Source organism: Nyctibius grandis, chromosome 7 (assembly GCF_013368605.1).
Source record: "Nyctibius grandis isolate bNycGra1 chromosome 7, bNycGra1.pri, whole genome shotgun sequence".
In the NCBI taxonomy this organism is placed as follows: domain Eukaryota; kingdom Metazoa; phylum Chordata; class Aves; order Nyctibiiformes; family Nyctibiidae; genus Nyctibius; species Nyctibius grandis.
In genome coordinates, this window is record NC_090664.1 from 3,724,096 (window position 1) to 3,747,963 (window position 23,868).

General features: G+C 44.5%; 1 protein-coding gene across 1 annotated transcript in view; it reads left to right on the plus strand.

Annotated features, from left to right (window-relative positions):
• The first annotated feature begins 458 nt into the window (after positions 1-458).
• TBX20 (T-box transcription factor 20) overlaps positions 459-23,868 on the plus strand; it is a 35,341-nt gene continuing 11,931 nt past the window's right edge. Inside the window, exons 1-6 of the mRNA XM_068405398.1 lie at positions 459-585; positions 2,573-2,807; positions 4,049-4,213; positions 9,449-9,557; positions 15,190-15,348; positions 18,988-19,064. Of these exons, the coding sequence (XP_068261499.1) occupies positions 459-585; positions 2,573-2,807; positions 4,049-4,213; positions 9,449-9,557; positions 15,190-15,348; positions 18,988-19,064 (872 nt within the window). The remainder of the gene's footprint in view (positions 586-2,572; positions 2,808-4,048; positions 4,214-9,448; positions 9,558-15,189; positions 15,349-18,987; positions 19,065-23,868) is intronic.

Consider the following 23,868-nt stretch of genomic DNA (forward strand, 5'->3'; position numbering starts at 1 on the left):
GGGACCTTCTCGGGTGCATCCCCGCCCGTGTGGCCTGCCCTTCCCCGCCCCGGGGCTCGGAGGAGCGGGGGGCACACCCCGAACCGCAGCCGGGGCCTCGGCGGGGAGCGGGGCTGGGTTACCCGAGGGGGGAGCGGCGGCGTTTGGGAGCCCCCGCCGAGGGCCGGCCGCCCCCTGCCCACCCCGCGGGCGGGCACAGCCCTGCCCTCCCCTCCCTCCTCCCTCCTCCCTCCTTCTTCCTCCTCCTCCTCCTCCTGCCGCTGCCCGCCTCCGCGGCCGGGCCGGGGCCCTTGACGTGTCCCGCCGCCGATTGGCCGCCGGCCGATAGGATCTCCGCGGCCCCGCGTTAAGGCGGGGGAGCGCGCGGCGCCGGGCCCAGAGCGCCTCCCGCCCGGTAACGCCGCTCCGCTCCCGCGGTGCTCCCGCCCGGGCAGCGCCGCTCCTCCGCCGGGGTGGCCATGGAGTACACGCCGCCCCCCAAGCCGCAGCTCTCCTCCCGAGCCAACGCCTTCTCCATCGCCGCCCTCATGTCGAGCGGCAGCTCCAAGGACAAGGAGTCCCCCGAGAGCACCATCAAGCCGCTGGGTGAGTGGGGATGGGGGGGTGACCGCCGGTGTGTGTGAGCTTCTGTCCGTCTGTCTGTCCCCGGCGGAGCCGCGTTCCGCTCAGGCTCGCCCTCCTCAAAGCTCCGGCAGCCGGGGAGGGCAGCGGCGGGTCCCCCCCTGCCCGCAGGTTTCTCCTCAGAAGGAAAAAACCGCACCGCGAAAGCCACTTAAATCTCCTCATGACCCACCGTCGTTTTCAGGCGAGGCTGTTTGTAGCACAAACCATTCTTCGAAATTCCTCTCTCTTAAATTACGCCGTTTATTTATCCAGCTTCGCTATCCGTAGAATAATCTCGCACCCTAAGGTAGTTACACTTCACTGGTAGGAAATGAACCGCTTAAATATTTACTGCAAATAAAAGAATCTCCGGTATCTTGCCTAGGCTTACAAGGCGTAGTAAAACTTGTGCGTAGACTTGAAAATCCCTTCGCTCCACAGCTACTCGGTGTAGGCTCGTATAGACTGTTCTACTCTACACCGAGCGGGAGGATTTTTGTAGTAATTCCTCGTGATTTTCGGGTAAGCGATTTCGCTTTTATTCGGTTGCCTCGATTCAGATTCCCGAAGACTTTTAAAAAACGTAAGCATCTTCCCCTCCTCCCTCGCAATTTCTACGGCTCATGGTCCTTGCATGTACCCAAGATTTCGCAGAAAACAACAACAAAAAGTATTAAGCTTTCAGGGCGCCACTGAACAAGATTATTTTCAATCCTATACAAATTTAGAAAAAGCATCTCTCTCAGCCTCTGCTCTGTCTAATGAACTGACTCGAGAGATTTCACGTAGTCCAGGGATTCATTGTAAACTTTATTTTTTAGTCTAGGCGGTAACGCAGGCCGGGAGGGTTGTAGTATTCCCGTTTGATATGTTTACACGGTCTTGTGTAGCTGGTTTTCTTCATTTATTTTTTTTCTAAAAACGCTGGTTCAATTAATTTTTCATTTTTTTTTAAATTCATTGTCCCACGCCGTTCAGTTAGAAATCGAAGGGAAACCATTGCTTGTAGCTCGGCTTTTACCAACCGGAGATGCGGGTGAAATCTCTCCCTGCCGGGGCAGGGCGCGTTTCTGCGCCTCCCGGTTCCGGGTGGCGGATCCGTCGCCGCATCCCGGTGCCGAGACCCCCGCATCGGCTCCCTCCTGTCCTCTCCTTGGGCTGAAACTCCCTGAGGAGCCGCTGAACCCTCCGAACCCTCCCGGGGCTTGCAGGGGGGAAGCGTCGGCGGGAGCCAGCCACGGCGGGCGGCCAAGCGCCGGCGGCAGCTACCGCACCCGCGCAGGTTGCTTGGCCGCACGCAGCTCCCCCGGAGCCTGTTTCTCCAACGGAGTGTGTTCAGCCTCGGCAAACCGGCCGGGAGGCACGGCAGACCCGGCTTTCCGGGCGGGTGAGCCGGCGCCCGGCCTTGAGTTAGCGTTAGGAGCTCTCTTGCCCGCGGAAGAAGCGCGGAGCCTGCGCGGCCGCGCTCGTGTTCTGTGTTACGCGCTCTGCCCGCGGCGCAATTTAGGAGCAGCCTTCCGCGCTCCCCCACCGTGACCCCGGCCCTCGGCAGCCCCCCGGAGCCGAGCGCTCCCGTTTTAATGAGAACTAGTGACATTGCGGGGGGGGGGGGGCAGTGCGCAGGACCCGTCCTGCCCCTCCGCACCCCGCGGAGCGGGTAATAGCCGGGCGGCGATGCGGTCGGGACCGCGCTGCTCCTCGCCGCCCCCCGGGCATCTCTCCCCGGGCGCCTTCGGGGAGAGGCGCCGCTGCGGGCTCTTCCCGGAGCTCATCTCCGAAAATCGCCGCCCCTGCCCTCAACTGATGAGCTGACGCCTAAGAAACAGCGCGGATATGCGGGCAGCTGAACGATGAATGCCTTTTTTTTATCCTTTTTTTTTTTAAAAAATAGATTTTCGCTATTTTTGACTCTGCCTGAATCCCGTCCTGTCTGAATCCCGTCTCTCTTCCCCTTCCCTCAACCCTGCAGAACAATTCGTTGAGAAATCCTCTTGCGCCCAACCTTTGAGTGACTTGTCCAGCCTGGACCCTCACGGGGATTTTAGCACCAGCCCTTCGTCCCTGTGCACCGAGCCCCTCATCCCCACCACCCCCATCATCCCCAGCGAGGAGATGGCCAAAATCTCCTGCAGCCTGGAGACCAAAGAGCTCTGGGACAAGTTTCACGAACTGGGTACCGAGATGATCATCACCAAATCCGGGAGGTAAGGCTGGACAGCCCCGGGGCTCCTCCGGGCAGCTTCCTAAAGCGGTTTTGGAGGGGGAGAAAAAAGGCAAAACAAACAAAACCCCGCAGTTTTTATTTTGGGAGAGCGGCGTGGATGGGCTAAGGGGAGGAGGAGGAGGGTGAAGCCCCTCGGCGGGCCGTGCCCCGAGCGGCAGCGGGGTGCGGAGCGGTGCGGCCGGCTGAGATCGAACCGGAGGGTCCCGGCGGCTGCGTAGAGATGTTGTTCCCCCAATAATTTGCTCTGTGGCTAACAGCTCCTTCGTGCTGCGCAGAGATTTTGCGGGGCTGGGTTGGTACAGGCACGGGGAAACGCGGGGTCATGGGGAATTAATTGAGGGCTTGTTTGGTTTGGTTTACTCTCGGTTGCAAATAATGTGTAAAAGAATCCCAGGCTTTCTCGTCACCTCAAACCGTGCCGTTTCACCAGTAAAAATGGGGTTTGGGACAGTCAGACGCAGTCCGGAGGAACCAAATGTCTTGTCGGGTTTTATAATCCCCAATGTTACTTGTTATTCATGTAGGTCCCTGATGATTTTTTTTTTTCTAACTAGTGAGCTCTACCAGAATGTGTTTGTTTTTTGGGTTTTTTTTGTGGTTTTTTGTTTGTTTTTTTAAAAAAAGTACGTATAAAATCTTCAATTTGAAGTTCAAAGTTTTAAACTGTCTAAATTTATTTAACTTTATTTCTGGACTACGGCAAAACCTTACGTTTTAAAGTTGTGTGTTGCCAAAATTTGAGTGAAGAAAGGAAAGTTTAGTTTTGACAATTCCTCTCAGAAATATCGTCAGCAAGCTTAAAAGCACATGCATCTAAAATATGTGAGAATATTAGCGGAAATAATTTCTGCAATATTTCCCTACCACTAGTATGGATCCCGTAAAAAATATCCATGTTTCTAAGGATTTAGGTACAACTATTTTCTGAAATCGTTGTGTGCTTTTAACAGACAGGCAAAAGTACATTTCTTCCTTACTTTTTCGCTTTTACCCTTTTTTCTTTTTGCTCCCAAAAAAATCGTTCTGATTGCAAGCTGCACTTTCTGTGCATGTTAGAGATACACAGGATTTAACTTCTATCATGCTGAAGCAGAATCAATAGAGGCTTTAATTTTTTTTCAGGTGGTTTAAATATAATTATTGATTTTAGCAGCTTTTCAGAAGCTCTTTTATTTCTCTTCTCCATCCACTTATTTGTTTTTTGATTTGCCTTTATTTCAGGAGAATGTTTCCTACGATCAGGGTTTCCTTCTCGGGAGTGGATCCTGAAGCCAAGTACATTGTGTTAATGGATATAGTTCCTGTGGACAATAAAAGATACAGATATGCCTACCACAGGTCTTCCTGGTTAGTGGCTGGAAAAGCTGACCCTCCGCTCCCTGCAAGGTTTGTAGATTTTACTGCTGTTTTTTCTTTTATTTTCTTTACTTTTTATTTTCCTTTTCTTCAATAAATACCTGCTATTAATCTTTTCGTGCTGTTTGCAAACAATACTCTGAAACTTTGAGTCTGTGCTCAACAAAGTTGACTGCAAAACCCTAATTTTCTGTGATGCAGAATCCGGCCTCGAATCTCTGCTTGAGGTTTGATTTATACTGAATGTGCAGGGCATGCAGGATTTGGCTAAAGGCTCTTTAATATAATTTTTTTTTTTTTAAATGAAGTTTGCCTCAATTCAGATAAGAAAGCTTCAAAAAAAAAAAAAAAAAAAAGATTTGTCTTTTGGGTTTGGCCCCCCGGTGTTTGACCTCATAATTTAAAGCAATCCAAGCACCACCAGCCAAGTCCAAGTAGAAATACTGCGTTACAGTTCAGCGCTGTTTATGCTTGAAATTATATTATTTCTTGATAACATATCCAGCGTTTGCTAATTAATAATTTCATTTTTGCTTTTAGTCGTCTCTTAGACAGCAGGCAAAGTATGGATCAGTTCTACAGCACTGAGTTTTGTGGGTTTTTTTTGTTAAGTAACCATGCTATTTTCTGAGATGTCAGGAAAAAAAATCAAGTAAAATTCCCCCCCCCCCCCCCCCCCCAGCCCCTTTTCTATAGAGAAACAAAACGCTGTAGAAAATTAATTTCTAAAATCATTCCATTAATGTAATTAGTGACTAATTCCTTTCAGCATCGGGAAACCAGGGCTACAGCACTAAGCTGCAGGGTAGGAGGGCACTTCAGCGGAGACCCACACTTCATCGTATTCAGCCCAGCACTTCAGTACGTACTTAAGTCCCCAAGTCCAGTAAGACTGAAGCACATGTCCAACGGCTTTGCTGAGTCAGAGCTGGAGATATGGAAATAACATGGATGCCTCTCTGGCTCCAAAGAAACTTCTCGTGGAGGGCTCAGCGCAGGCACACAGATCCGCTCCAGGTGCCTTAGCCTGGGATTAAGAACTTGCTTATTACAGAAACAGAAATTAGAAGTGAAACGCAAGAAATGGAAGCGCATTTTTTTTTTTGCATGTGAGTATAGGGACCAAATCTTGCACACTTTCTTCATATAAATAGTTTGTCTGAAATCTTGCTGACTGCTGATCTCTGGAAAGGCGGCTCGGGGAAGTAAACAAACAAAAAGCGCATGCAGAGAAGCTGTGATTAAAGACAGCAACCTAGGAGTTATGTCGGCTTTGTTTTCATGGCCAAAAACTCCTTCTTGCAATGTGGTTAACGTCTGAGGGCTTCATTTGACGTATTGTAATGGGCACTGATCAAAACCCAAAGAAAAAACACAGATCCTGCTCCAAAAGAGTCAGCATCAAAAGAAGAAATAAAGGAGGGACAGAAATAGTTTTAAGGCAGGGTTCTCCCCTTCTTATTTTTCCCTTCAAGTGCCTTTTGGGATACCTTTAAATAGACGTCTAATTCACACTATCTGGCATAGGCTAGGGAATAAAAGAGTATAAGACAAGAGATTGATCCTTGGAATAATTAGCAACTGCCCTACTGACTGTTTTAGAGCTGGGGTCAAGCCTTCGTGGAGTTTAATATTTATCATCGTCCTGTGACAGCTCTTTAAGGTCCCCATCAGATAGATTAGTGCCCTATGTGCAAATATATACCTGTGCTGTTTCATTTTCCGGAGGTTTTCAGGATGTTTTGCCCCTACATGCAAACACGTACCTTTCCTGTTTCATTTTCAGGATGCTTAGGCAAAAGATTATTGATCATAGCACAGGCACAGATTGCTTTTTCTTTGTATGAGCGGTACTTACACATACATTTATGCACTTTCTCCTTCTTATGCTCCTGTTTGGTGAGGAAAAAGGATGTCAAGAGGTTCAGTGTGCCAATGTTTGTATTACTAGTGCTTTTTCTAGAGCGTTAATGCATCTTTTGAGGTGAGAGGCCTCAGTCTTGCTCAAACAGATTAAAAGTAGTACTCCTCCCGTCTTGAAACAGGTTTGGTCCTGCTCCAGTGACAGGAGCCCTTAATGAAGTTATGATTTCTTGCCCTCCAAACACATGGTTTTGGCTCTCCTTACTTGAGAGGTGTCAGTGAGGGGTGTATGTGTGCTTAGCGTCTGGGTGCTGGTACCGAGGTGCTAACTCCCCATGCACATCACTGCCCGTATCTGCACAGGCTCAATGGTATCGGGGGAATTATTCAGGAGTCACGTTGTGCAGGGGTGTAAGACTTTGCAGGATTGAACCCGTTAGATGTTTTGCTCTTTCCATTACAAAAATAACTTTCAACACTAAGGCAACTTTTTTTTTTTTTTTTCAAAATTAATAAGTATTCTGTGAGTCTGTCTGAAAGATTAGCCCTTCAGGGAACTTCCTACAAAACCCAGTTTTATCCCTGTCTTCCTGCTGTCAATGTTGAAGACAAGTTTATGTTGCAACGAACACTTAAATAATAATACTTTTCAGAGAGTCTTTTGTAAATCTAGTGAAGTGCTATCTGGGGATAGAATTCCTATGTGATATTTTATGTTTGTTCTTCCAAATTGCTAAGACAATGTGAAACATCAGTTTAATAAGTTTCAGCATGTACCTTTTTTCGCTCTTCTTCCTTTTCCACCTCCTTTCTTTCACTCTAAAGTCTGACTGTTTTTTTTAAAGTGTATTTTGCTACAATCATTTGTTTAATGAAGTTTATATAAGTGTTTACACACAGAGAACTCTAGGTAGGAAATCTTTAAAAGATGTTATATTTTCCAAAGTATTTGAGATGTTAAGGTAATTAAAAGCAGCACGCGCAGGGCTTGTAGGACCAGACCAACTGTTGAACTAAATAGAAGGAGCGCGGTGTCAGATTCCAAAATATGCAAGAAGGAAGCAGTACCCAAACCTTGCATATATCATGAAACGTTATATACTGTGGAGCGAATTCACATCCAAATATGGCTCCTAAAGCCTTTGTGAATTGAAGCGAGCAGCCCTTCGCATCCGGCCAGCCTTAGGCAGCAGAGCCTGCGCGAACTTCTGGGGGAGCCTCGTGTGCTGCGCTGGAATGTGCACGTTTATTTCTCTAACCCGTTTGCTCATGTGCACTCACGGTCTCATCGACTTCTACTTCGGAGGGCGATATGTGTAGTTTTTAACCCTCTTCTCCGAGGTGTACAAGCTCAGGCTGTAGAAGCGTGCATGTAGGTGTAGCTCACCAGGTGGAACCACGAGTTGCAATGGGAACGACAGCGTGTAGCAAATCAGTAAAGGAAAGCAAGGTCTATTAATATATTTATGTAACCATATTCATGTGCTCATCCTTCAGTGACTTTCCCGTTAGCGCTCTGCTAACACCCAGGCACTTCGTAGTTTGAAAGCAGTGCCAAGCATTAACAGCGTATGGTATAAAACAATTCTGCTCAGCTTTTAGACACATGAAGATCTCTACTCATTCCTCAGCACATATTTGAAATAGTTTGGCTTTTTGGTCCCAATTAGCAAAACCTTGCTGAACCTGACACTCTGTGATCACAGTAAACATTATTAGCTATCCAGACATTCAAAATTAGGAGTCAGGCTCCGACAAAAAATATCACAAGACTGGCTCAAAAGTTGCAGGACATGTTTGGGACTCTTTTTGTTTTGCCTTCTCTAATTCAGGGCTCTAAAGATTTAGATTTTCATTTTTTTACAGGAAGGCAAAGTGAATTTTCATAAGAGGTAAAATTCTTTTGACATAACAGGATTCCAGGTCTTGGGTTTTCAGATGCATCACAATTTTTCATGAGCCTTGCAGTGCAAGCAGCAGAGTCCATAGCAGTGAGGATGCCTGTATGCTGGGAATATTTGATTGCAACAAGAACCCTGGCTCAGCATCCCTCCCGTGGACACAGCTATGCCAGCCAAGCTGTGCTTCGGATCGACGTAAGGAAAACATCCTGCACATCTGAAGCGAGCTGTGCCAGTAAAACTTTAGTTTCAGTGTGTCTTGGGGATTCTGTTGGCAAAAATGGAGAGTGCAGGATCAAATCTCCTTCCTCTTTGAGCAACAGAGCTGTGCTCCCTGGAGTCTTTAGTATGGACATTCTTTGATTAGGGAGCAGCGTAGTCTATCAGCAAGTTATGCCCCATCATTTAGTGGTTTTTCCATTCTCCTCTTGCCTAACCAAAATCGTAACTCAACAACTACAAAAAATGTTTATCTTCCTAACCCGGCATCTCAGTGCTGCCCCACCCACCTAATGGAAGAAATCCATCTGTGTGGCCAAAGACATGACCTGAAATGAGAGTCAGGCCCTCAGGAGTGATGACCAACACCGACAGAAGCAGAACAGGTCTGGTTTGCACTAGCTGAAGGTCTAGTTCAGCTCTTAATTCACTATCAGAAAAGAACATTTGAGTTAAATAAGTTTCAGCAATACATTAGTCCTATAAAATTGTTGTTTTTAAATAGCCTGGCATTTGTAATTAGTCTAGTCATAATGTATATATCACTGTATCTACATGTCTTCTATGCTTCCTTTTCTTCTGCTTAATTTCCCAAGTGGTGGCTAGTTAATTACAGAGCTGCAATTAATTTTTTCATGTCAGACCACTGTGCTGGACTGCAGCCTTCAACCTCTTATAAACAGACGTCACCACAGCTAACGTGTGATCGAGTGCAGGTTAAAATCATTATCACGGCTTAATGTTACATATAAAGAAAAATGCATTTTTATCTACATTCCCCCATTATCTCTCTAATGACAGCGTGTTTTTTCTCTCGGAGCTTTAGTCATTGTTATTTTAAGTGCTTGTTAGTACAGCTGTGGGGAAAGACACGATCAATTTTTCATTTGGGAAAAGACACAACAGCAAATGTTAGTTAATGTCTCCATTTTAGATAACTAGATAAAATTATACGTATGGTTAGAGAGCAATCTAGTACTTGGACATGGGATTCTTCATTGTGTTCTGGTGAATTAAACAACTCAAGTCATCTGCTTTAGTGTCTTTCATTAATGGTTGTATTTCAGGCATTCATTAATTTGGGGGAGACTCTGTGTGTCTTGTTTGAGTAGCTGCTCTGTATTACCCTAAGCTCTCAGGAAATCCACATCCGTGAAACCACTGCATATCCTGAAAGCAAGATATTACTCGCCTTTTAATTTCATACAGAGGTGGTGCCCACACACGAGCCAAGAGGTGAGATTTTTTTTTATGAGCAGGCCTTTTCCCTGTGTTTTTTTAGGTTGTATGTGCACCCTGATTCCCCGTTCACGGGAGAGCAACTGCTGAAGCAGATGGTGTCCTTCGAAAAAGTCAAACTCACCAACAACGAGCTGGATCAGCACGGCCATGTGAGTAGCCCTCCTGGTGGGAAAGGGTGAAGGAACCACAAGAGGGGAATTGCTTGCCTCTATCACAGGGCTAAGCTTGTGGGAGAGAGACCGTAATGGGGAAAGGCTGCTGTGGCCCCCATGTTACACCTTTCTTGGCCAGCCCTTCGTACCACAGTGGAGGATGCTGCGTGAAGCTTAGACATGTTGGGTTTTTAATCTCTGTTGTAGAGGAACAGGTGGCTTCAGAAATCAGGTTTTTTACCTTTCATAAGGTAGAGCCCAGGTCAACGCAAGTGTTCAAATAGTGCTTCTACTGCCGTCAGAGGCAGAACATCCGTCAGTGATAAGTTCTGGGTGGAGTTGAGCATCAAAATGAGGGAGAGAAGGGAGGCAAGTGAGGTTTTGTCATGCTCCTGCCCACATTTTGCTATGACTTGGCAGTACGCTCTGTCACGTGCACTGGCTAGCAAGCTCACACGTTTTTACATGTGTGCTTGGAAGCTGACTCTTGTTACAGGCACCCTGTTAGGGCTGGGTTCATCGATAAGAGCTCTTGTACTTCCAGAGTCAATGCAGCATGAGCACAGAGTCAGCAGAAAATACCGGTGGGACACCAAAGCAAGGGCTACCGAATGTGTGTGCCTCAGCTGCCCTTGAAATAACTGTAGGCTACCTGCAAGTCAAGGTGCCACAAGGTGGACTTGGGCATCTAAAGGAGATAGGTCCCAGATCTGATCGGTACCAGTTTGTTGTCACAAGTCTTGAGGCTGGAAGCTGGTAAATAAGGTGCGGTGCTGCTGGCCATGAGCTCCTGCTGTGCTGCATTAGTGGGGACAACTCTTCTAGCTATGTGTCTGTCTAATGGTAGGTGGTAAGAAAAAGTGTTGTCTGTCCTGTTCCCTCCTCAAAAGTGTGTGTAAAGTGGAGGTACGTCTTGGTAGCACCTCCAAATTGCAAAGGAAGAGCTAAAGGTGTTGCCTCTAGGCTCGATGGTTCCCTGGGGGAAGGCTGAAGGAGCAAGGGGATGGATTTGAAAGGGTTGTTGGCTGAGAATGGGGCAGTTAAGAACGAGCGTAAAGGCAGTGTTAGTAAAGAAGGTATCGGGAAGAGAGGAGTGATTTTGAGCTCTGAAGCATGTGTAGGGGTAACTAACCTGTAAAGCTGAATAATTGTGGCATACACAGTATGCAAAATCCCTCCCCTAGTGTGGTATTCATTGCCTTTTCAGACTGTGGCTGTTTGTCTGAGCTGTGTTCTGTGCAAATGCTTCTCACCCGAAAGACAATTTTCACTCGTTTCAAAACCTAAAAATTGAACCACGGCCATGATAATTTAAAATACATCCTGGAAACGACAACGAAAGCAGTTTAAAACCCCGAAAGCCCAGATAGATACCTGTGTGGTGTTCTTTTGTAAAGTTCTGTCTGTGGGTATATTTTTCTTGAATCGTGTTCCCACCGTTGCTCCCTTCCTGACTAGCGGAGAATGTCTTTTTTTTTTTTTTTCTCCTCTCTTTTATTTCATAATCTGTAGAAGGGCAAAGCTGAAGATTTGTGGGCTCTATCACCAAGTGATGATAGAGCAGTATACGTGCGCATTTAAAAAGAAGCATTTTTCATCATAACAGGGGCCATGTGTGCCTCTAATAAAGGGCTCGCAGCAGTATATTGCAAACTAGTTAGGAGCGGTGCAGTTCCCAGAAGCCCAGATGAGTATAAAAAAGAAGTAGGTCTGAGAAGCTGTCGGGAACAGAGACATGTGACAGAGCAAGCAGACGTAATCATCTCAAATGCAGGCAGTGGGAGAAAATGTTCCGTAGTGTTTGAGATGCAGCCTCCCGATTAACTTTCCAAGAAGCAGCAGAGGTGGATCCCATTTTTTATGTGAAGGCTTTGGACAGCTGAAGTCGATGGGAATTTTTGCATGTTCTGTGAAGAATAAGCCCTGAAGGCTTGATCCCACGTTGAGGTTTGTGTGACAGGCGTTACGCCTTCACAGAGCACTCCCTTTTTAATATTTTGTGGGGTTTTATGTTCCAAATCAGAGTGTCAGGTTTTATGTGCTGCCTTATTGAAGCTATGTAAATACCACCATTGGATGCTCAGTAGAATTAAGGAAGACATTCATTCTCTGGAGCCTTTAAGGAGGGCTCACTGTGCTATGGCCAATGGCATTTCTGAGCTCCCACGTACTAAGAGAAGGGGAGAGTTGAAATGCCTCCTGAAACCTCTCCCTTCAGCTTGAAAGAGCCCTTCTTTACTGATGAGATCTTTTTAATCGACCTGCTAAAATATTAATTATTTTTGATAAGATGTGTTGGTTCCTGAGGAAGTTTTAATGACCTAAAAACCCGCTTTAAATACTAGTTATAGGTAGAGAAACTGGATCCAACCTGATTCCAGTTTGTTCTAGTTGCTTGCTTTCTCCATCCTCCAGAAGACAGTTTGGGTTGTTAAGGTAATTGTGGTGTTTTAGTTGTAGGGTGGTTCATTTCCTGAAAAGGAATCTGCAGAGAAAAGAAGTATTTGTTTGTTCTAGCATTTGTTTGTTTTCTCTTATTCCGAGACTTTTGGAGTTGGCGTGCATCTTTGCTTGTGTATCTTCAGCAGCATGCATAACCCCATAGCTATGTACATACTCTCCCTAAGCATCAGGCAGAAGTCTTATCTCTGTGTGCATGACATACAGCTTGCTCCATGGAAACACTTTGAGATATCCTTACCAGAGGAAGGAAATGGCTCCTGTCACTGGATTTTTACAGTCGAGAGAGTAATTCCCATTTTTCTGGTTGTGGAACGTTTATGAATGTGGTTTGTTTTTTGTTTTTTTTTTTTTCCAGATTTCTGGTGATGTTTTTCACGCAGACTGCTTCTTTTAGGACTTTTGGTTGCACTTAGCTGGGGTGGCATCTCTTCTGGTTTATGGTGTGGTGAACCATGAGCGTATACATTGTCGAAATTGCTTTTCTGGCCTTTATGATAGCAAAGTTCAACTCATGAACGTTTGCAAAAGCAAGCACAAAGGTGTGAACATGGCCAGTGAGTAACTGTGAAAGCAGGGCTTTCAGAATGGCCACAGGGAGCTATGCCCAGGTGGTTTGGTTTGGGTTTTTTTTAAGACAACCTGGCAGAAGTTAGGAACCTCCATGCTTTTAGACTGGTAACACTCTTCTTTGGTGAATGTGGAAGCCGCGTTCACAGCATAGTTCCTGAATTCAAAGCCACCTAGGGGATTTTGCAGCTGGCATCCAGATTGCCTCTTGGGACCAAGCTGTAGCCAGTGGGAGCCAGATGCCTACAAACCTGCCTGACCTTACAGCAAGCAAGATCCTGTAAGGACGGATCCTGGTCATCTCCCCTGCCACAGGCTGTCAGCACGCAGGCAGATGGGATGGCTGGGGGCTGTGACCATGCTGTACTTACTGTGACCAGTAAGAGTGTGTTGGGGGGCTGCCATCAGTATACGTTCATCTGATGTTTCTCCTAGGGCACATCAGCATGAGTATCACAGAGCTGGCATCAGGGATTTTCTGAGAGCTGCACCATGCAGGTAGCGGAGGGACAGCCTGAACTTTGAGACCACCCTTGGGGGCTACTCTGTGAGATGCACCCTGTGTATCTAACTTCTTTAGGCTGTTTTGATGGTCCTAACATAAGAAGTTGCACGGATATTAAGGGGTATCTTTGTGCAGTATCCTTCAGACTTTAATATCAGTGAGTGCTGCAACGTTGGCAGCCTGTGCAGGGATGCAGATGGAGCACGATGTACACAGACCCTCACGTGAAGGAAATAGTGACCTTAACCTTGGCCATGGGTCTTTTGTGACCTCCTGGCTGCATTCAGTACTTGTTTTATACCTGAATGACCTGACTTACCTCTGGTGGGAAGACATGGGGTGGAGCATCGTGGCAGGGGATGTTATTCATGTGCCCTTTCGGTTTTGGAAAACTTTCATAAGGAATTAAGTGGTCTTGTTTGAGAAATGGAGTTTCTTTATCATAATTTGCATTCACAGAGGAGTGAAAGAAAAGGGCATGTGTCAGAGCTGCTCCGTCACAGCCTTCTCCTCCTTCCACTCGGCTGCTGCTCAGATGGAATGCCTTGGTGTGGATAACGTGGCCACGAAAGGCAATGGGAAGTGCCGAGCCCTGTGGGCCAGCCCCTCAGTAAGCTCACCATGATCCATACACTGTCCTTTAAAATGTCTTTTCCAGCTTCTTAGAGCAGCCCAAGTGACTAGGCTGGTAAGACAAAATTTTACAGAGAGAGAGAAAAGTGCTGAGGCAAGGCATTAATGGCAAGATATGAACTGCAAGGTCAAAGCCGTTGTGTGTGTGCGTATATAAAATGGCAAAGTGATTTGAGAAAGGATCTGAGCTGGTAAAAGCAGACAGGCAACACTTTCAGGATGATGGTTCCCCATCACTGTAATGACTTTCCTCTCGCTGTGTGGCCCCTGCAAAGTGACAGTGGGAGTCTTAGAAATATTTGGCCCCGAAGGAGAAGCAAAGAAAATGTTGATGGAAATTTTAGCCATGACAAAGCTGTCTCTAAGGTCTCCACTCCACTGCAACATCCAACCTTTCTCATTGACTGAGTTAGCATGAAATACTGCGCCACTTCTGCTGCGTTTCAGCTGAAGTTAACACTTCCCAAGGAATGCACATTAGCTATTCCAGATGTACGGAGTTGGCTGTAGCGTCGTTATGGCCCCTGCAAAATAGAACCGCCCACACCATTGCCAATTTCGTCTTTTGACTGTGATTATATCCAAAACAAGGACTGGTGTGAGCCGAGCTCTGTATTTAATTCTTATATTGTAATACTGTGGTCAGAGGCAGCCAAACAGGCCTCCGGCCAGCGGTGACTGAGGCAAGTGGGACTCCGGGTTTGACGCCAGTGAACGTTGAAATTGGTTAGTTGGTACCTTAGGTTTAGAATTATTTTGGGAGCTTGTAAACAGTTATTAATGAGGATAAAATGGCAAAACCTGGTCATCTTGGAGTTCTGTACTGGTTTCCCTCCTTGCTCTCGTTTTTTGGTAGTCTGCGGTGAAGAGCATCTATGAAGTAGTTTGCTTTCAAGGTTTGCTGCTTTAAAGGTTTGCCATTGTAAAAACACCTGGGGAGGTTTATTTTTGGTCAGCCAGTTTGTGCTGCTGGTGGTGGTGTTTTTTTGGTTGTGTTTTATTTTTTTTCTGTTTTTTTTTGAGAGGTTCCTGGCTGTTTTCATTCTCCACCTGCATGTTTTTGCAAGTGTGGTTTCTTGGTCATGAGCTTTCAAGAGTTGCATAGTTACACCTGGAGCTGACACCTGCAAACTGGGGCACATGCTAGCAATGACAAATTCTGTATGTAAAACACCTCACCTGTAGGAACAGGTATTTATGCTTCAAAAAAATGTCTGCTCACCAGTGGTGTAGGAGTGAGAGGAAACCCGCTCCTGGGATAACTGCTTTTCCAGCTTCATCTTCTGGAACTGCCCAAAGGAGCTGGAGATTTTGCTCTGAAAATCAGCCCCTGGCTGGTTAGATTTCAGATGTCTCCCCTGCAGTGTTAATTAGATCTCTTTTCTCCCCCACAGTTTTATAGCCTTCAAGGGTCCAGTTAACCTTCCTCTCAGGACAGTGCCTTCTCACTCTTTCTTGCAGATCATTTTGAACTCCATGCACAAGTACCAGCCAAGGGTCCACATTATTAAGAAGAAGGATCACACAGCTTCTTTGCTAAATCTGAAATCAGAAGAGTTCAGGACATTTATCTTCCCAGAGACAGTTTTTACAGCTGTTACTGCCTACCAGAATCAATTGGTGAGTATGGTTGCTAATTTCCATGGATTTAACTAAATCCCACCCTGCTGAAAACTCCCCTCTCCCCAACCTAAACTAGGAGATGTCCTGATATAACCTACCTTTCCATGCTGATGTCTGTAGTGACCTTGCCCAACCTAATTCATATTCAGGAGTAATTTTTATGTATATGGGTAGTACTACTAACTTCAAAGGGCCATAAGGATTATTCATGGGAGTAAAGATGACATGAAAGGGGCTTTCATTTGTCTTCCCTTCTGTCTATACAAAGCTGTTTGCATATTATAATTTAGTCCTTTTCTAATTATAGCTCATTAAGGAACTGTTCTTATTTGCAGTGATCTTTCACGCCACAAGCTATTAGCTGAGAGATATTCTGGCTTGCACATGATGATTTCATGGGCTTAAAAAGTTGACTAATTAAGATGTAAGGCTCAGACATAAGGGAAGTCACTCAGAAATATACTTTTCAGAGGCTGCCTAGATTACATCCAGATGTTTGAATTTCAATTTGCATGCCAGTGAATAATATATACAAAATGGAGGAGATCATAACAACCGATTGCTAATGAGTAATTTTAGGAAGTATATAAACAACCGGAGAGCAAAGGCTCTGCTTGACAGTGAATAGGGCTTTAATATTAAGTCAGTGGAAATACGTTGTCGGCTTCAGTGCGATTCAGAGTGTGCTTTAAGGGCTTAGTGACTATGGCACTTCAAAAAAAACATACCTCTTTCCTTCTCTAATTCCCCCAAGCTAAGAAAAACATAAGTACTGTCCAAACATGTGGGCAGGCAGCATCACAGAGTCAATGTACCTGCTGGATTATTTAAAGATGTCTGCATTTCTTAATACGAAGGAAAAGTCATTAATTTCTAAATGCTATGAATAAAATGAAACTACTGCATAGGGGGCCAAAGAAGCTCTGAAGATATTAGTAGTAGGATTAAATCTGTCGTAATGACAGATCACACATCCTGCTTTAAGGCTTTAATATCAGAACGCATTGATTTTAAACTCAGGTTTGTACCTGAATGCTGCAGAAAATGCATTCAGCATCTGGCAATCTCAAGAATATAATGTTTGGACAGGCGGTTAGATTTTTCCACTTTCTGTAGAAACCAGCAAAATAGTAACAGGCACAAAACCAGCTAAACCTGGAATTTATTTCTGTAGGATGGATTTGTGTTTACCGACAATATTTACACCGGACATGTTTCTAAACTAACCTTCCCAAAGCACATACATTGAATCCTGGAAAACTTCTCAATGGAACATCTCTCGAACCCCTAGAGGTTGATGCTGTCATTTTATTTATGACTAATGAAAAAAGGTTCCATTTTCATTTTTGCCATTTCTTTCAGAACTGTTTTAAGGAGGGGTTGATTACATTTCTGGAGGTTATTAGATAAAAGCTAAATACATTACACTTTCAACAAACTATCTCATAATTTAAGATTTAAAGGGCATGCATTTATTTAAACAGTCAAACCACTGCCACAGAGTTGAATTGTAGGTCAGATTTCATTTTAAAATGCTTTCTAGCAGATGTTCTCTGATTGTTTGTGAGACAGTCTCTCAGGAAAAATATGGCCATAAATGATTGTGAGTCTCATCTGGCTTCGGTGGATACAAAAATTTCTCTTGTGATGTCATACCAAATCTTTAATATTAGGAAAATGGAAGTTTGATTGGTGAAAATACACTCAAGAGATGAATAGATGTCCTTATTATTCCACAGTGCAGTTGGCTCAGTGTGTTGGTGATCTAAGTCAATGGAACTAGTTAGAGATTTGTCTTTGTTCAAGGTAGTTTTCACAATGGTGCCATAAAAATATTCGCTGTACGTGAGGCACTAACCCGCAGCTCTTTGCAACATCACCCCGAGTCAAGGGCTTTATGGATATCGGGAGTAGGATGAGATAAGGTCCTGTGACAAGGCTAGTGTTCAAGGTAGTTTCCACCATTTGTATCTTCATGATGAGACAGCCTTAAACGTTGAGGTCCCATGCTGCTTGACCAGCCCATAGGAACTGTGAGCTGTGGTGCCTCTTGCGTAGTGCCTTAAAGCAAGGACCTTCCCGAGAGGGTTTGTCCCTAGGTGTACCTGACAATGCCGGGCAGGGAAGGCAGCAGCCCAGGGGTGCAAGGAGTTTCCCAGGGCCACAGACCAGGTCGCTGGCAGCCAAACAGCACATCATTCATACAGTGCAGACCGGTAATTAAATACTCAGGTTTTGTATTTGTAAGCCTGTCCCTCCCTCTCTGTGCTTCCCTCTCAGAAGACCTCTTTGAAGACCCAATGAAAAACTGGGTTCAGTTATCCTTTTTTTTTTTTTTTTTTTTAAATCTTTGGAGGAGAAGCCACCCCATTCTGAAATACCTTTGTTTGATAACAGCATTTGATTGTTTGATGATTTGGAAAAGCTCCCTTTTCTTTCCAAGTCTTGAGGGCTACCTATTAAAAATGAGGTTGTGGCCTCTGTGATACAGGCAGGGTTTTTTTTGTGAGGAAAGCAAGGCTGAAATAGCTGCTTGGTATGAAATGCTGAGAGCTGCTGATTTTCATGGGCTTCAGCTAGAGCTGGTGGCATTCACTACCTTGCAGGACAGGTCCTGTGTTGTCCCTTGTCAAGCTCCAACACCCACTTACAGTTATATTTTTAATTCTTGGAAGAAGTATGGATGGAAAATCTCTATATTTTGATGATGTCTCGGGTTTTATTCACCAAATCTCATTTGGTTGGACAGCTAGAAAATTTCACAAGGGCAATAGTGTGGTTTTTTTCCTGCTCCCAAAAAAACCACGGTGGAAGCCACCACCTATGCCTGAAAAGTTTGACTGCAAAGTTGAGGGGAGCCCTGATGCTTTGGGGCAGAGGGACTCCTGATCAGTGGGTTACTCTGGCAGAATGGAAAAGCTGACAAGGACGCACTGAGCAGGTTTGAAGCTGCATTTGAAGAAGGGAGGAGAGTTTTTGTTGTAAGACCTCTGTTTTTCCAGGACTGTGATGTTTTTAACAGGGTTACTCCTTTAACCCAAGCTCTGTCACTTTAAATCTAAGTTTTCCCACTCCCACATTTTTCTTCCCTCCTTCCCTTCCTCAGCCTCTTTCCATGCAAAAACAGTTAAACTGCCCCTGTGTAATGGCTGGTAGGTCTGGCTGAGAACATTTGCATCCCTGTAAAAAAAGGTGGGGCTGAACTGAAGCAACATCTTCAGGTCTGCAGGCAGTGGCTTATGGTTTGGGCACATGCTAGCTGACGTGCAGCTCCACCAACGAGGCTCAGATGTTAGGATGCTGTGCGTTGCTCGTGGAAAAGACAACCTGATTTGTGCTGTTAAAGTGTTTGGAAACAGTAATGTTGTACGTGGGTGAGTTCCTCCTGCTCTAGGTAACATGAAGGCTGAGCCCACTGTGCCCTTTGGTCTTTCCATTGCCATAAGTGTAATACAACCCGATTTGCCTCTCCAGCTTTGCAGCATCTCAAGAGTAGCGTACACACACACACACACACACACACGGAGCACGGATAAAATTAGCAGTGAAGTCAGGAGGATGGATTGGTTAACACTTTGTACGCTGCAGTACCTTAACACTATATTCATGTCACGTTGCTCTTTTCTGTGTTTCCAGATAACCAAGTTGAAAATTGACAGCAACCCTTTTGCTAAAGGATTCCGAGACTCTTCCAGACTCACTGATATCGAGAGGTAATGGGGACTTTCTGTTTACTTTCCATGCAGATAAGATAAAGAGAAGAGAGAGTTTGTAGGAAAAGCATCCTTTCAACTCCTGAGAATCTGTGCATTTTAATGTTATCTTGTTGCATATAGTAAGCCTCCTCCACCTCCTTTAAAAATACTTACAAACTTTATGAAGAAAGAGCTGTTTTGAGTTTTGACATCTGTTCCAGTTGAGGGCCGATATATTCATCCTCCTGAGGGGGCTTCTTGAAGCAGGGAGAGGGTCAGTTTTACAGCTTCAGAATGAAAAGCTTTTTTCTTATCATGCAATTTAATCCTGTTGAGGGCTGTGAACTGGGTCACTGGGAAACAAGGGCAGTGGTCCTGTGAAAAACATCTTTATAGCTCCACACAGTGAAAAAGAGAGAGGGGAGCTTCCCAAAATACACTTCAGCAGTCCCAGACACTGAAGTCAGCAATTATTGCCATCAGGACGAATCCCATAACTTCCACTGACGACAAAGATGCCATTTTTTTTTTTTTCACCAAAATTGTACTGCAGGCTGCATCAGGGGAGAGCTTTATCTGGAAACTGTTGAGTTTTGTGTGTGTGTACAGCTCATTATAAGCAACTGCTGCCATAGGGACAGAAGCATTAACCCACAGTTGAATAGGAAATAAACTTCGGTCTCTTGGTAGCTCTCCAGCGCGTCACATTTTTATGATATCGTGTCAAATAGTTTGGCAAATGAAGCAAATTAAGCTGCCTGTGTCCTTTAGGCTGAAAGAGAACTCGATGGAGATGGATATAGCACATCCAAATTTTCCTATGAGCACACAACCGTGGAAGAAAGTTTGGAGAGGCCAAAACCCTCCAGGCTTTTGTGTGGGGATATCCAGATGTATCTGTGAATCATCTTTCATGGGTGCATAGAGGGAACAAACTGCTCAGTGAAGTCATATCCCTACAGCTAGAGCAAGTCTTTACAGCATTTCAAAAGTACACCAATCTAACAGGTCCATGGATGGGAAATAGTGGTTTATTTTATACCTTACTAACGACTGGATCATTAGTGATTAGTAATTGGGTGAAAGAACAGTAATTTGGGAAAAGCAAGCTTGTAGACTACAGTGCACAACTTGCAAAGTTGTTAAAAATTGCTTCCTAAGTGAAAGTCCTCGTTGAAAAGGGAAAAAAACAAAGCAGATTTAATTAAAATAGCACAGCCTGCCGTACTGAGAGAGTACTAAGGTAAACAGCATCCAAAGCTCAGGTTTGTATGCAATAAATAGTCAAGAAAGGCCCTGTAGGAAGAGAAGAGACTTTGATTTTTTCCCATTTCAGTTTCCTTGTTTTATTCACGTTTCAGTTTCCGTGTTTTACAGACAGGTGATATCTAATGACACAGCTTCGCAAGGGCTGAGAGAGTCTGAATAGATAAGCTGGGAGAAAAACTTAGCTACCTCTGTGCAGATGAACCAACTATCACGGTGCTGGAGATGAAGGGAATTTTTCCAGAGGACATCTTATTATAACAGCACATGGCACGGAGTCAGAAATGCTGAGCATAAACCGCAGTGCCCTTTTGTTTATTGATAAGTGTAAGAATAGAGCCTGAGACAGGCAGCCTAGCCCAGGCACGAACGTTGCCGTGAAAGATAAGGCAGCCAAATGTGAAACCTACAATAAATATAAGAAACAGAACGTGAAAAGTATTGAGACGACATTAAAACTCTGGATTTGAGAGTCCAAGTTTGGGTAAGCTCTTATTTTGACTTAAATGGGAAAGCTTAGCCCTGACCGGGGAGCAACGGTATTTAAAAAAACAAAATCTGCTGCACAACACGTCGGGTAATGAGATAGTAAAAGTGTAACACAGAAGAGGGCTGGTAAGAGACTGTTTGAGAATTTCCTGAGTTATCTGATGTAGTCCAGAAATACCAAGTGTTTTATTCAGTTCCAGTATTAAAATAGTCACACAGATGAGAAAGTCACTCTCTAAGTGCCCACTGGTTCTATAGATCTCATGTTAGCGCCAGCAAAACTGCTTAAATAAATCTGATATAAAGCAAAAGAAATAGCTAAGTGAGACATGACAACAAGAAGAGTTTCCTGCTCGATGTCCATCGTGACACACGTTACAAGATGTAGGTGACAGATTGAACAGTACAGCATGACTCTTGCTCGGTCTAGTTAGAAACGTAGTTATTTCTGTAAAATCCCTGTCTGAGAAAAATATTTATGTGCCAGGGGAAAGACCATGCAGGCCAAATGCACATCTGCACAGCTCTGGGAAACTGAATATTTATCTGGAAGCTGTGAAAATGCCCTCCACGCGCTGCTTCCCAAGCAGGCCTGCGTACCGCGTGTGCGATAGGATAAGAGGACACAGCCTCAAGCTTTGCCAGGGGAGGATCAGGTTGGACATTAGGAAGCATTTCTTCTCAGCAAGGGTCATTAGCCATTGGAAGGGGCTGCCCAGGGAGGTGGTGGAGTCACCATCTCTGGAGGTGTTTAAGAAAAGACTGGACATGGCACTTAGTGCCATGGTCTAGTTGACATGGTGGTGTCACGGCAATGGTCGGACTCGATGATCCCAGAGGGCTCTTCCAGCCTGGTTGATTCTGTGATTCAGTGATTCTGCATGCGTAATCCGTGGCGCTGTGTGGTGATCCTAAAGGGCTCCCGTAAAGCATCCTGTGATGTTAGGGCCAAGAGAGCACGCGTTTATGGCGAGTTCCAGCTTTTCCGAATGACCTAAGTAGTGTGAAAGTGTACAGAGCATTGTATTTCATTTCCAGGTATTTAAGCCTGCTTTTTCCTAAACAGCCTTTGGGGAGGGAAACAAATCAGATCAATTGATCTTTAGAGACCTAAAGAAATTAAATTAGTCTGGAGTCAGTTACTGCACTAAACCATCCAGTAATTGGATTGCTCCTTGTAACTGATTGAAAACAGCCTCTATCTGTAACAATATAGGGAGCTTTTCTTCATAGTAGATCTGAGAGAAAAACACATCTTTTTATGACATGATGACAGAAATTGCACTTTTTTAACCTAATTGAATATGATTTTATAAATATGTGACTTTAACGATTTCAGGCTTCCTCTTCTAGATTTACGATCCCTGCGTAGGAAATTCAAGCTGCAAATGCCTTTAGGATTAAATCTGTTTGCATTATACGTGTTGGAGTTAAAATAATATATATAAAGGTAGTGAAACTTGCAAAACGGTAGAGATGGGCAACAGCAAAACTATTGAAGTGCCTGTGTTTTCTTTTGTTCTTGTCTAAATACCTGACAACAGCTTCCTTGTACTCATGGCTATATGTGCAAAGCTTGTAACCATCAAAAAAAAAAAATCTTTGAGTTTGGTATATATCGAATTTCCATTAGGATGTGAGATTCCTTCCACAATCAAATCTTTCCATACATTACTTGTGGTAATCTATTTATGGCAACGGGGCAGGCTTTATCTGGGGCTACTGTGATTTAGATAAGTTGCTGATTCACCTTTTGATCTTTTTCCATGGTATTTACATTTCCTCTATTACAAAAAGGCTCCCACAGTGGTTGTGATTTGAAAAATGAAACATTTAGCATTGTCAGAATGTGGAGCTTCACGTACTGTGGTGTTGACTATGGGATGTCAAACGCAGTAATGTGGATAAGCGTGATCTTTTTTAATGGTAACCTTTGTGAAAAAGACTAATGTAGGATTTATAATGAGCAATTTACTCTGGAAATGGGCTTTAAGGGAATATCTTTATGCTTCTGCTTAAGGGAATACTGTCAAAGTTGTAAAGGATGCAAAATCAGAACCCAGCAGATTATTTTTGAAAAGCTAATTCTTTGTGGCAGCTCAAAAGATAAATTCAGGCTCAAGATAAAAAAATTAAATAGATAAATAAAACTATCACAATTAAGTATCATGTAAACAATCCAGTGAAAAAGGTGATAATTTCAAGAGTGTAAGTCAACAGAATTGTAAAATAATGATCGAACAAGAGCTGACAGATCATAATCATGATCTGAATGTTGTTTGTCTGTTTAATCCAGTATGTGATAGGCAAGTTCAGGCTGTTGTCTTGAAACTATTAAAGATACCTAAGGGAGTATACCCATCTGCACAGGTCCAATAATGCTTCTGGGAGGCAGATACATACATGGGAGGCAATATGGAAATGTATGGCTGCACACCCAAGTAATTTTTAGGTAGAGAAAGGAAGGATTGGGGGATGGGGGAAGTAAGTAAGAGAGCTGCATCCCAGCTGGATTTGCATGGTAATCAGATTCTGAATTTTCCCATGAGGAACTTCATGTCTGAGATGTGGAAATACATTGTAGTGGTTTACAAGGCTGTAAGCAAAATAGATGCTAACGCTGGATAGAGACACTGCCCTGTTGAAGTAGCAGTCATAGCCACGTGCTTAACAATGCGCTGTCCGCAGCAGTCCTCTCTTCCATCCCTTCCCTGCTCACCCCACAGAGCTGCCTTCCTCCCCATTCTCACTTTTTACTGCTCATCTAGAACTTCCTTGAGTCTTGAAAACCCCCTACCGACAGCCAGAAATAGATTCTGTCTATGACCTACTCCCATGTCCATGGTTAAGTAGGGCTTTGTCATAGTTCTCCAACAAGGCACATTCACCAGCTGATCTTTTATCTTCAGCTAGTTCTCAGCCTGTGAATGTCAGCAACCAGCCCCGGGAGATCATCTCTGATGTTTAGGTTGTGAGAAGAAGTCAAGTCCTGAGTTTAGGGAGAAACACCAGAGACTGGTGCCTAAATGCCTGGTATCTGGTGCCATTCTAGATCTGCTGAGGTTAC